The sequence below is a fragment of the Pholcus phalangioides genome, unplaced genomic scaffold (assembly GCF_987345545.1).
Source record: "Pholcus phalangioides strain wild (caught in Gottingen) unplaced genomic scaffold, Ppha-v1.0 ptg000018l_1, whole genome shotgun sequence".
Lineage (NCBI taxonomy): Eukaryota > Metazoa > Arthropoda > Arachnida > Araneae > Pholcidae > Pholcus > Pholcus phalangioides.
The window spans coordinates 18104376-18117635 of NW_028301611.1; the positions used below are offsets into that span (position 1 = coordinate 18104376).

The 13260-nt window shown below is 36.5% G+C and overlaps 2 protein-coding genes across 3 annotated transcripts in view; one reads left to right on the plus strand and one right to left on the minus strand.

Annotated features, from left to right (window-relative positions):
• Positions 1–773: 773 nt before the first annotated feature.
• Positions 774–8722, plus strand: SmE (Small ribonucleoprotein particle protein SmE). The gene is made up of 5 exons (XM_089247813.1): positions 774–968; positions 3605–3631; positions 5334–5396; positions 6433–6511; positions 8467–8722. Exons 1-5 carry the CDS (start codon positions 903–905, stop codon positions 8532–8534), a joined length of 303 nt encoding a protein of 100 aa, XP_089103939.1. The 5' UTR covers positions 774–902; the 3' UTR covers positions 8535–8722.
• A 1157-nt stretch (positions 8723–9879) lies between these two features.
• mRpL21 (mitochondrial ribosomal protein L21) overlaps positions 9880–13260 on the minus strand; it is a 29769-nt gene continuing 26388 nt past the window's right edge. For both annotated transcript variants that reach the window (XM_089247708.1, XM_089247706.1), the window contains exons 5-6: positions 12766–12869; positions 9880–10071 (exon numbers count right to left, since the gene is read on the minus strand). In XM_089247708.1, coding sequence (XP_089103834.1) covers positions 9968–10071; positions 12766–12869 — 208 coding nt within the window. In that variant the 3' untranslated portion in view covers positions 9880–9967. The remainder of the gene's footprint in view (positions 10072–12765; positions 12870–13260) is intronic.

A 13260-nucleotide genomic window follows, 5' to 3' on the forward strand; every position in this document is an offset into this window, starting at 1 on the left:
CGTACACGCATGCGCAGTATCGCATTTTGAAAATGGACTCATATTTTTGAAATTTGATTAAAAAAACTAAATTGTTATTATTATCGGTAAAAAAAATAACACTTGCGGTTTGTATTAAACCATGAAAATAAATTTAATTTATTCACAATTATTATTCATTGATGATTATTTGAACTTTTAATGATATCGTTGACCGTATATTTGTATCACATTGTATGGACATCACTGTATTTTTCAACACAAACTTTTTATTTTTTTATTTTTTGCACTTTTCTGTTTTTCAACAGAGCCTGTTAAAATAAACTATTGTAATTGAGATTATTAACAAAGCTAATTCTTGAAATTTCATGACAACGAATTATATCAGAGATGTTTTAAGTGTTGACCATATTTCAAGAAAACATAGAAACTTAGGATTGATAATATGGGAAATTATCCGTGAAAGTCACTGATTATCAACTCTTAATAGTGATTAAAATTTTGCAGAACTTAGAAGATAAAGGTCTTCTGACATCTTAAATGAATTCTTTTTAAAAAAGAAATCAAAATCCCAAAAAAACGGTTAATATGGTCATAACACTTTTCCGGGTCTCGAACTTGAAACTGTTTTTGATTTTCAAAATAGAATTTTAAAAAAAAATTGATTTATCGGATAAAAAAGAAATCATCGAATTACCTGGAAAATGGCATAAATTTTTGCTTTGGTATTGGAAATTGAAATTTATATTTTTTTCAAGAATCTTAATCGAAATCGGTAAAAAAGGTTCAGCTCAGTTTGAAAGCTATACTCCTATTCGATTTGGAAGTTGTGGTGTGCTTGAATGCCGGGTTCGTCCTGAATAATCTTGAATTTCTAACTTAAGTAGGAAGTTGTCTATTTCTTCTCGATTGTCATAAGCAAGATGTCTTCGACCTACAAATCTGGAAGTGGAGGTCAAAAGCTGCAAAAAGTCATGGTGCAGCCAATTGTATCCTTAGTCTATTGTGTCACATTAAGCAACTTACATGGTTGTTGCATCCATGCCTTTGTTTTCTAATTATACTTCTTTGACAGTTTTATATTCTATTCTGTCAAGTTATTTTCTAACTAATTCTTGACATGTGAATGTTTTTGACACATAATACAAATTTTAATCGAGTTATGCTTGAGAACTGGCTTTAGTTGCAAGCATAGGATTGTTAGCTTTGGAATTGCCTATTAAACCGGGTTTACCTAAGGGCTGTTTATCTGCACCACATTCATTGATTGGCCTAAAAAAAACCAGAAGTTCAGGTTTTTAACCAATCCGCTCCTTCACGGCGCACAAATGTGGCTCCTAGGAAAACCCGGCTTTAGGAGTGAAAATCGAGTGTAGAGCAAGTTCAAAAATGTGCCTGATAGCATAAGCATAGAGCATAGTTTCCCAACTTCTTTGTCCCATTGCTCCCTTCAGAAAATTTTTGTCCCAATGCAATTTAACCTGTAGGATTTTGTTATACCTGTAGCTTCTACTGCCCCCTGAAATATTCTATCGCCCACGTTGGGAATCGCTGCACTAGAGTGTAAAAAAAAAACCCACTCAATAAGCTAAACAAAATAGCAACAATAAAGCTAGAAAAGAAAGTCGATGCAATAGTACCATCTACGTTTTAGGACCGGTAAGAATTATGTTGGCGACACATGTTTTGGTGCATATAAAAATTTAGCGACAAAATGGTGTAGCCTACCATATATTGGGAATATACTGTCCTCAGTTCCGAAGAGCACACCATGGAGATGCTGTTAAAATTTCGCTGTATTTTATGAACCCTCATTTGTATTAACTCTATATTTTACAAACCTGTTTTTCTTCCGCTAATTTTTTTGTGTTATTCTCCCAGCGATCCATCAGAGCGAGTCATCTCATTTAACATCTTATTGGTGAGCAAATGGATTTGATTGGCCTTGTTAACTTTTGGGCTAGAAGCCAGCATTAGTTTTATTGGGTTAAGTTCACTTGCTCTGGGATGGATCTGATGAAAATATTGTTCGGAGAGATATATGCAATTATCATAGGTGCCAATGCTTGATTTACCTGGAAGCTTTCCGCGTGCGATTTTTCAGCCTTATTAAAATCTGGTCCGAAATCCAATTCTACCGATTTTTCGTATCTTTATAGAAAAATCCCTGAAAGTCCTCAAATTGATCTTTGTTTCTATGGAAAATCCCTAAAGAAAATACTCTTCCAGTCCTTGCGATTTCAGGCTTATCCCGTTTTCTCAAGAAAAATATGTGGGGAATCAGGGTTTCAAGGACGGAAAATCTGTAGTTGTCTCCAAATATGATGATTAAAGCAAGCAAGGCGGATAATTATTGCTTAAAAAATCAGGACGGAACAATGCACCCTGGCAAACGCCTTGCAATTTCAAAAAAGCCCCCGGTTTTCCCCCTTTCATTTGTTTGACATAGTTTCTTTGATGCTGAATGTGTCATCATGGGATAAACTACAGATTTTTCAAGTCTGAATTGGCAACTATGAATTAGGAACCAACCTTGCTTAGCACATCATTTGGTGAGCAACACAAATGTGACAATATGGGTATGCATGTGTTGTGGACATGAAGAACTGAAGTAGAGGGAGGTGAAAAAATACACACAATATGTATTCATATGCATACAACTGTGAGGCCGAGTCGTCTCACTTTGCAATGAATAGTGCATATGGCAAGTTTATTTTCTTAAGGGGTTATTGAAGTATTACATCAGCATTGATGGGTGGGAGGAAAGTTTCGGGTTTGCTGATTGGGGGGGGGGGTTTGAATGATGCTCATGTAATCAACTACCCTTTATAAAAGATATGAAATGTTCTTAATGACATCTTTACTGAGTGTCGCGGGCCACTTAAGTGCTCCAAAACTGTCACATAAGGGACCTCTAAATGTGCCATGGACAGCTTAAGTGTTGTGGAACTGCACTACGGGTTACTCAAGGGATCTATGAATATGCCATGGGCCTATTTGATTGGTCTGAAAATATACTGCTTGGTTCAGTTTTACAAAATTTAATTTTCTGTGGCAAGCCACATGTGGCTCGTGGGCCATGGGTTAGCATATATGGCTTAGAGGGTGGGTTGCAATGAATTTATTGAAGAGAAATTTTGAGTTCTTAGCCTTCAAACAGCATTGAATGTTTTTGCATTAAAAAAAAATTGATCGTTGGGTCATGGGGGGGGGGGGAGCATAGAGAGTTTGGTCCCCCTCCCTGGTTTCTGATTTCAAAGTATGTTAAGAGGTTGGGGGCAGAGCTGACAAAATTTTGCTGAGGGGGGGGGGGAGGTGGTGAAAAGTTATTAAAACTCTACTGATGTAATACTTGTGACAGCCCCCAAGGAAATAAAATGTCTTTTATTTAAATTTCTTTATTACAGGTTTTTTTAATCGTGTGTGTGGCAACCTGGAGCCTCCGATTTGTGCAGTAGCCAATATTTAGATATTTTTTTTTCAGTTTGTTTTAACAAGTAGTGCCGTGTTTTTTTTCTATGAATTTGTACATTAGTATTCATTTTGATTTGATTTTGCTACTAAGTTCATTATACTGAGTTTTTGATAGTCCGTATTTTGGCAATTTCCTTAACGTGTATCGCAGAATCTGATCTTCCGTTTCCTGCAGAATGTAAGTAGCATTTCCCATGATGTGAATAATAATTATAATGAATAATTGTTTCTTCAGTGATTTTATGACTAATTTGTTTTTTTAAAGCAACAGATTCTCTTGAACAATCGAGAATTACTATTTTATGATCCTTCCAAGTTTTGTTTCCAGCTGAGAATATATAATTTTACTTGCTTGTGGCGCTAATGTTTCAAAAATGAATTTCGATGTTTTTGAGATCTGTCAGGTTATTGGGACAAACCATTCACATAGCTGCCAAGTCTCCTGAATTTTGATACCAAATTCCATTTCCCGGACTCCTAAAAAATTCTCCCGAATTTCAACCGTGATTGTAAAAATCCATACTTTTAAGGAAAAAAAATTATTCCCAAAGAATTTATTCGGCAGAAAGACATGCTTTCATTTTTAATCCTCCGAAACAACTTCACAAGCTTAAATTGTCACCATTGCATCAAGTAACAAAAACAGTATTTCATTTTCGGGGGAAAGGACCAAAAAAAGACAAAATTTGCCAAACAGCCAACATCAATCAATTCGGCCTTTTGACATTCAAAATTGGTGCGATTACTTGTATTTTTTCTTTGACTACATGTGCCCCATTTGAAACAGATGACAAAGTAGAAACGACAGGTAATTTAGTGTACTGGTTTGAGACTTGGCACTATTCGGCAGTCTCTGCACAATGCCATGTTTTGCAAAAATTTTTAGAAAATCAAAGGTTTCTAGAATATGTATCCCTACAATTTTACTTTCATTAATGAAAAATCCCTTCATTGTTTTTCAAAAAGTCCCTTTTATATAGAATTTGGATCTGCGTCCCTAATTCTCCTAAATGATACCTCCCCAATTCTCCAAAGTTGGCAGCTATGAATTGATGTGCTTTTATAATTGTCTCAATTTGGGGTGCTTTTGATGGTAGCCTGGCGCTTTTGAGCTGATGCTTTTTTTTTTTTAACTATCTAAATACTCCAGCATAAAGCCAGGCTGGTATTTTCATCACTAATCGGCAATCATCCCATTTATCAATCTGTAGCTAGTAGATACTGTTCACAGTGCTTAGCCTATCTTGTACCAAAGTGTATCTTTTAGTTTAACAAAATATACACCTCTCTACAACCATACTCGATATAACAATAAATCCTTTCTACAACGATATAGATATATATTATGTCAAGGTTTCACTGTATTAGACACATTCACAAAATTTGCATGGGTGGATGGAGCATCTGTAGTATTCAGGTGTCCCGCTAGGTGAGTGAAGCCACTCCTCCTGCACCAGTGTGTCAAGCGGCAATGTTTGGCATTGTGAATTTTTTTCCTGTGAGAGCTGTTTCATGGTTTTTGGTCATACCACATGAATGCCAGGCCATGGAGTTTTGATTCTTACTGCTCAAATTTTTAGGTGTCAGCCACATTTTTTAGCAGCCAAGGATGATTGTAAGAAAAAGTCTTGTAAAACACCTTTGTATGTGGTGATTATAGGCAGGATATTACTGTGGGCTAGAGCCTCAAAGGGAAAATTACAATTATGCAAACACTGATATTAGCATAGAACCAAGGTTCAATACTTTATATAATTCATTTTGGTATAAATATTTACTGATCTTGTATGAATGTTCATTTTGATTATTTATCATGTAATTGAACGCTGATGTGTGTGTATTAAAGTCCTAATGAATGTTTTCTTTTTCTCACTTTGCAGAAGTCTAGGATCCAGGTTTGGCTGTATGAGAACATAACTCTTCGCATTGAAGGGTGCATCATTGTAAGTCCTGCAGTGTTTTTATTTTGATATTCATTTATCATCTTCATGTCTTGCACTATGATAAGTGATGGTAGTACACCCTTTTAGTTTTCTTTAAGGGGTAAGAGAGAGAGAGAGAGAAAAAGAAAAATGGACTTCTCAGCCACCTTGTTGGGCATTTTGCCTTTTGTGGCCTTGTATTTGTATTTAGTCACACTTGTCTGTCTCTTTCTCTCGCTATAAGTTGCATCTGTTATATCTGACCTTTGCCATATTATTTTTAAGAATGGCCATTGGCAAGAGGTATCATTTGTGTGAGTGGTTGTCTGAGTTGGTTAATTATCTTGCACGTTGTGTCACTGTTCTGTCAGCGTTCCAATCAAAAGCTTGATGCTGATACCAAATGAACCATCAGGGTTTGACAAAGTGAAAAAAGAATTGAGACACCAATCAAATTGCTTATGAGCCAGGTATGGTTTTTGCTGAAGAAAAAAAATGTTCTAAATCATGGTTTTTTGACTCTCCGGGACTTTATATAATATCCCTAGACTCCAATTTAGTAATCACATATGGACATTTCTAAGCATCTATGTAGATCTTCTAGTAAACATGGCAACCCCATGGCCATTCACTACTGCGTTGGACATCAGTGCAGTTGGTGGCAAGCAAGAAGGCGAAATGAGCTCTTTGAAAGACCATTATCTACTGATGCTTTGGTTGAGGACTCAGAAGAATCAACCTCATCGTTCTGTGTTCTAAAGAGGTCGTTTCGTCTCCTTGCTTGCTGCCAACTGATGATGTCCACCACAGTAGTGAACTAAACGTCTGCCTGTAAAAAGCCTCTAACATGACATAGCAGCCCAAAAATGATAGATTCTATTGTAAATTCAAGCTGTGGAAGCCTGCCTTCTCTTTTCAAGAACCTCTACAGGAGAACTTGCCAATAATTTGTTTCTTTTGGGAAATTATCAAGTGAAAATGTTCTGATGTTTTATTTGTTTTGGTTGAATAGCCTCTTGTTATTAATAGATTAACTCGAGCATAAGTTCTCTCGCAGGGATTTGATGAGTACATGAATCTAGTGCTAGATGATGCTGAAGAAATCCACCTGAAGACTGAGCAGCGTAAGCCAATTGGTGGGTATTTTTTTTTTCGTTTTTATAGTATTATGGTAATTTCATGTGTGTGATCTGCAAATTACTTGAAGCTCGAGAGGTTGGAATTAAAATAAATTTTTTGGGAAATGATTCATAAAAATAATTTGAAAACCAGATGCCATGTAGATGTGAGCAGGAGAATTGTTTTTTTTTCCTTCTGGGAAAAGAGAAACAGCCAGCAACTTCTTCCATTCCTCCAGCAGTTGTTGGAAGTCTGCCTTGATGTCCAAGGCTACCCATATTAAAAAGTTGGTCCACACAACATGATATTCTTTTGGATTCCTTAGGGATTAATGGACAAATCTGCCTGTGCATACCTGCCAACTCTCCAGATTTTTTACCCTTCTCGCCACTCTCTGGAATTTTTACCAAATTCTCCCCTGATTTTAGCTAACAATTAGATTTTCTCTAGATTTTAGCAGAAAAATTACAAATATTAACTGCATGCATGTAATTTTTAGCTCACATAGAAACTTTTCTATGAAAAGTAAACTAGAGTAGCCAGATGATTGCAAATGATAAAAGTCACGCTGCTCTTGACCGACAGGTTTCTTTCCTACTACTTATTTGAAGAAAAGGGAATATTCTCAATTATTCTCTTAATTTTTACATCCAAGAGAGTATTCTCATTCTCCGAGACTATTCTCACCTCATATCACTACCTACAACAAATGCATTCTCTCGAGTAGCCGTTTTATTGTTTGTTTCATGAATCATTGTAACCTGTCATGCTCTCCATATTATAAAGGAACTTAACAAATCACTAAAGGATAATTATCACAGTAGCATGCATATTGGTGCAGATCAGTGTGTCCCAAAGTGGGCGATGGAATGGTCTTGGGGAGGGGGTGATAGAAGCTCAGTGTGTAGTATATATCCTATGGGTTTGCTTGATTTGGGGGTGATGGGAGAAAAGAATTCCTGAAGAACGGGGACGAATGATAGAACAAAATGTTTGGGAAACTGATGTAGAGCAGTTTCCCAAAGTGGGCAGTATCGTCCCCTGGGGTGATGGAAGTTTCAAAGGGAGACGCTTTGGGTTTTTAGTATAGGATCCTATGGGTTCGATTGATTTGGGGCAATGAGAGGAGAATTTTTTTGAGGGGGGGGGGGCGATAGAACAAAAAGTTTGGGAAACTGTGATGTCAAGCATAGTTCCCCAAACTTTTCATTCCATCAAACCCTTCTCAAAGCGCCTGAAGTCAAGTCAACCAATAGGATTCTATACTAAACTCCTGAGCTTCTATTGTCCCCACCCCGGACCTTCCCATCGCCCACTTTAGAAAGAACTGAGTGGCACACATTTACTGATAATTTAAATGACCTGCAACTTATTAACAGGCTATTATGCCTCCGACAACATAGTTCCAGAGCTCTTAAACAGTTCATGGTAAGGTTAGTTCCACATCCCTCAAGTGGCTCTCAACCGCCTCTCAGATCACTCAAGTGACCTGCAGTATATTTACAGAGTATTAAGGGACCTGCAACATAGCTTCAGTACGTTTCATGATACAATCCCACTTTCCTCAAATGGCCCGCGACGCACTCCCAGATCACCTAAGTGACTCGCTGCACATTTACATATCATTGAGTGACCTGCAAAACAATTCAGACAACTTTGACTGCCTATAGTACAGTTCTACACCACTCAAGTGGCCAGCGGTATATTTATTTACAGATCACTGAAGTAACTTGTGGAACATTTATAGATCACTTTGGTGGCCTGCAACACATTTAGAGCTTGCGCAAGTGACCTGCGACATGTTTTCAAACCAATGAAGTGTCCCGCACTCTCCTAAATGTTTTGGTTACCCTTCGGTGTAGACCCATTTTCACAACGCTCTTGGATATATCATTTTGTTATCTTGATGGTTTTGTCTTCACTAATTTTTCTTATTGGTTAGTTTCATATTTCCTTTTGTGTGTTTTGATAGGTCGCATCTTGTTGAAGGGTGAGAACATAACGCTGATAATGAGTACCCAAGGTCCACAGGCTTCATAGATTGTTCATGGTGTTCCAATCTGAGCATCGTTCCAGGACATCAGCTGTTAAGATGGGTGTCAAGCGTGATCTTTTTTCTAGCTCAGATTCTTTTGTATTGAACTTTCTCACATTTTTTTTGTCATGTTCATAAAGTCAGTCATGTTTCATTACAGAAGTGTAAAAAATAAACACATTTCACAATGTTATGACCGTTTTCTGTATCAACATCATTTCTTGAAAAATATCTAGTATAATGATACTCTAGTTTTCATCTTAGAGGTTGATGGGGAAGAAATACATATGCGTTTGTCTGTCAATTTTAGGGAACTTCTACCATGGGAGGTGTAATGAGTGTCCATTGCATTTATTTTGTTCTAGATGAAAGTTGTTTGTAACGGTAACAGATCTGCAGGGAGTGGCAAAGGATCACCCTTTTTAAATAAGCATTTATTTATTTTTTCTTCTGAAATATTAAGGTGAATCATTTGATGACTTAATGAGGTACTGCACCATCGACGGGATATGTCCTCTTCGCCGTTTATCACAAGTTAACATGGTTTTGTTGATGGCTTGGGAATGATAGACTGTATGCAAATGGTATGGTCACCGCTGATTGACCACCTTGACAGCAGCCAACCACTTACAAGGTGAAGGCAAGATAGTCTGAGTGCACAATCTTGATCAGCTGCAGTCTCTGGCTTTCCAGTTTGTTGGTAAATTCTGCCTGGAGAGTCAAGAGCCTCCGACCATGGGCTAACTCTGCCTTTCTTGATCGTAATGCAGTACATAAAGGATTGGTTGACCTATTGGCTCGAGGATGTACCGATCTTCAGGACTGGACCTGCTATTCGATGTTAAATTTCAATAAAAATTTTGTAAATAAAGTTTTAGAATTACTTCTGCCAGTTAAAAGTTATTTGAGTTAATATCCTCAATTCTTGTCGTGCTTGCTCATAGTGCCCATTCTCATCATTGTTTGCAGTGTAAATAGACAACGTTGGTATCATGTTAGCTGTTCCAAATCTGATACTAATTTCATTGTTTCAAACCACCTGATTCAAGGCACAAAGAATGTGTGCCTATGCCAATTTTTTGAAATGGGAGACTAGCTCTAAGTTCAAAAACCACCACTAAGCTGCCAAAGGGGTTCAATCCTGGATCGAGCACCATGCCACCACACATGGACTTGCATAGTGGATAACTACAATGTGAAGGTGGTTTGATTTCCTGCAGAGGTCTATGAACCCTCTTTACAAAAATTATCTCAAAGCATTGTATCAGTGTGGAGCGATACCTTTAAAAAAAAAAGTGTTTAAAATATGGAAACGTGCATAGCTTGAATGACAAAATGAAAAACATTATGATCCAGCAATATTTTTATTTACAAGTTTGAGTAAAATGGGTTGCTTTCAAAAACATACGAGTCTAAAATACTGAAGCCGATGACTATATTAGAGGATTCTGTCAGCAATACCTTCCACAGCAGGAAGAGTGTTGAGGCTGTTTGAGAATTTAATGCTGTTGATTCTTATCAGTACGAAAGGACTCCGGAACCCTAATCAAACCAAAAAGAAAACCGCTTCTAAGTGAATGTTCATGTTTATTAGGTTAAAAAGCAAGTAAACACATACATACAATACTTATATATGATGCTTAATCATAAGTAATAAAATTGATACATTGCACGTTAACTTGTTTTATTTTGTAACCTAAAGGGACTAGGTCAGGGCTGGGCAAATTGAGAAAATCTGGAAACCAATTAAATATTTTAAAAGCCAGGTGCATTTTTGCCCAAGCTAAGTAATCATACAAAAAATTTAAGGCGATAACAATTTTTTTAGTCAATCTGGCAACTGGGATTTGTCCAGCCCTGGACTAGGTCACAATATATATACAAATTATAAGACTATGCTTATTAAAAAAAAAATAAGCAGGATGGGTTTCAGACAAATCATGAAATGAGAAAAATTTGACAGAAGTCACATATTTTTTTATGAATATGGCCAGTTCCTCCACTCAATTTAATTCCAGGAAATCATAGCCGCTTTTGGGCTCCTCTCATTTTATATCTGAGTAGCCAAATTGCTACAACAAGAATCCAGCAGCATTCACGGCCACAAAATTGGGGTGTGAGGAAATAGAAAACATTCATAATTATTTTTTTCACTTCATAAATGGCAGCGTCTGAGGTTTTATGATTTAAAAACCTGCTCACCCCCCCCCCCCCTTGTCGAAATCTTTTGGCTTCGGAGGAAACTCATGGAAGAAATGTAGTAGCAACCACACAAACATGGCTACTAGAGCTGTTTCATGACACGCCAGGGTCGCTACCAGCTGACGTGATGTCACTGCCCTGACAGAACCGAGTGCGGAGCACTTACTTTACTACCTTGCTAAATGATAGTTTGCACAGTCACTGTACTGCCCATTTTACTGGATTATTTCCAAAGTTTTCTTTTCAATTATTGTCATCAGTAGAGCCTGGAAGTTCAGGAAAATGCCTTTTTTGCCTATTTACAAATTTTTTTGGTAAAAATACTTTTTTCGAAACTTTTGTGCCATTTAAATGTGTCTATTTTAACATAGTTTTTATTTATAACTCTCAGTATTAGTTATCATCACAAAGGCCCTCTTTTAAAGCCCCATTTAGATGCAAATAAGTAATCTGACATAGGTGTTAGATGTGAATATTTTTTTTTTTTCAGATGAATGCAGCCCATGTTAGGAAAACAAGAAATTTGTTTCCCCACAGGCTTCGCATAATATGTCTCGCTCAGGCATTGGATTGTGTTGTATGTGTATAGCCGACCAATGATTGTCCACAATCATGGGGTAGAAGCAGACGGCTCTGGGGCCCAGGTTGTTTTAATCTTTTTTTTTTGCACCATAAATGCACTGCAAACAACCATAGATATTTATTAAACAAACATATTTAGTTTTTGATTAAACTGACAAGAGTCGCCCTCAGGAAATGTGTGATGACAGATATGGCCGCACAGGGCCTCTCACTTGAAGGAGTCCCGCATATGTGGTAATATGAAATTATTTTTTCCTTTTTATAAAAATAGAACAAGATAGCCGTGTTTCAACTATACAACTGATAATGATTATTCCAAATAATAGGACAAATAAACAAGAATTATTTGAAATTCAAGGGAGCCCCACAGATTATTTTCTCTATCGACTTCATGTCTGGTAATGGCCTAATCTTGAGGGTCTAGTAACATTTCACTTTTCGGACTTGGATAATAATGCAGTTATTATAAATTATAATTAGAACAATAGACGGATTAAGTGCAACCAATTTTTCAGCTCTAGTTTTTGGACCTTCAATACATTATTTTTTCTTCCTTCCAAAAATTATAAATGCCTTATTTTAGTGCCTTTTTGCCTGCCTATTTCGACAATTTTTAGTGCCTAAACTTCCAGGCTCTAGTCGTCAATATCAGTATATTTATTGGTTTTCTTCATTCAACCATTGTTTAAACATTTAAAATAAGAAATTTTGCAATTGCTTGTGGGGTAACTTCCATTTAGAATTATTTAAGGGAGCAACTTAAGTGGCAAGTTTGGGTGTAAAAATGATTTTTATTTCAGAACATAATACAAAAAAAAACATTGTTATAGAGCTTTGGAGTTTTACAGTGATGGTGTGGGTGACGAAACCAAGTCTGCCCCTCCAGACAAAACTCTGTTTACGCCCAATAAGAGGGGAAAAAAGCATTTTGAATTAAATTCCTGTTTTTGAATAATACAAGAATGGTGTTGGAATGTGTAGTGAAGATTGTTTCTGTGTAATGTTTGCTATATATGTGTAGTACTGCCATCAATGTTTCTAACTAATAGTGAAGTGTAATGATTCAATAATTGTACCGTCATTGGCCTGTTACTCTCTGAGGAAATACTTTTTAACAGGGAGATTGGGTCACATTTGCATTTTACATTACAACTTTCCATTGTAGATTTCCAGAATTTGCCACTAAGGACACTGCTGTTTTCCCACATCTGATTGGGTAGTTACTTACTGTACCACTATCAAAAGCTCTAATCTATTACCACTTAATTTTGGGTTGAATGGGACTTTCCCATCCATCCTACCCGAGGATTCTTGCCACAAGCATTAAAAATTAGAATAATTTACGCCAATATCAAAGCAACAATATTCAGGCCGACTTATTCAGGAAAGTCACAGTTTTAAAATAAAATCGAAAGGGAAGATAATTTAATTTCCAATTAGGAAATAACTTACAGTGTAATCGTCTGTAGTTCTTCCGTGGAATATGTCTAAATATTGGCCTAGGGATTGTCAATGTCTTCTCTAAAACAGTAGCTTCTATTCGCAACAAGTCTTTGCTATATCAAAAAAAAAAAAAAAAAAAGACAACAGAGAATCAATGACACATGTATTGAGAGGTCAAATTTTTTCGTTTTGTTACACAATCTGCTCAAAATTTATATATCTCCATTGAAAAACTTTTAATAAGTTCAAAAAAAAAAATCCCATTAGCTGACATACACTATATTTCCAAAAGTTTGCGTCCTTTTTGGACTTTAGACATTTTTTCGAATTTCTAGAAAAATACAGGACAATTAATTATTCTGGAATTTCGGTCACGTAAACACTATGCTTACACTCATAATTTCGAGTGAAAATCTAGTCAAGTCCATTTTGGGGACAGATGAAAACTGCAAATGATTTGTTACTTTTCAAAATATTCTAACTTTGTGCACTACTTCTGTGCAT

Excerpts from the sequence above, each read along its gene's own strand:
- SmE (XM_089247813.1), top strand. The coding sequence starts at position 903 with ATGTCTTCGACCTACAAATCTGGAAGTGGAGGTCAAAAGCTGCAAAAA. Across the intron at positions 3,632-5,333 it reads TCTTCCGTTTCCTGCAGAAT|AAGTCTAGGATCCAGGTTTG; the intron begins GTAAGTAGCATT and ends CTCACTTTGCAG. Across the intron at positions 6,512-8,466 it reads TGAGCAGCGTAAGCCAATTG|GTCGCATCTTGTTGAAGGGT; the intron begins GTGGGTATTTTT and ends GTGTTTTGATAG.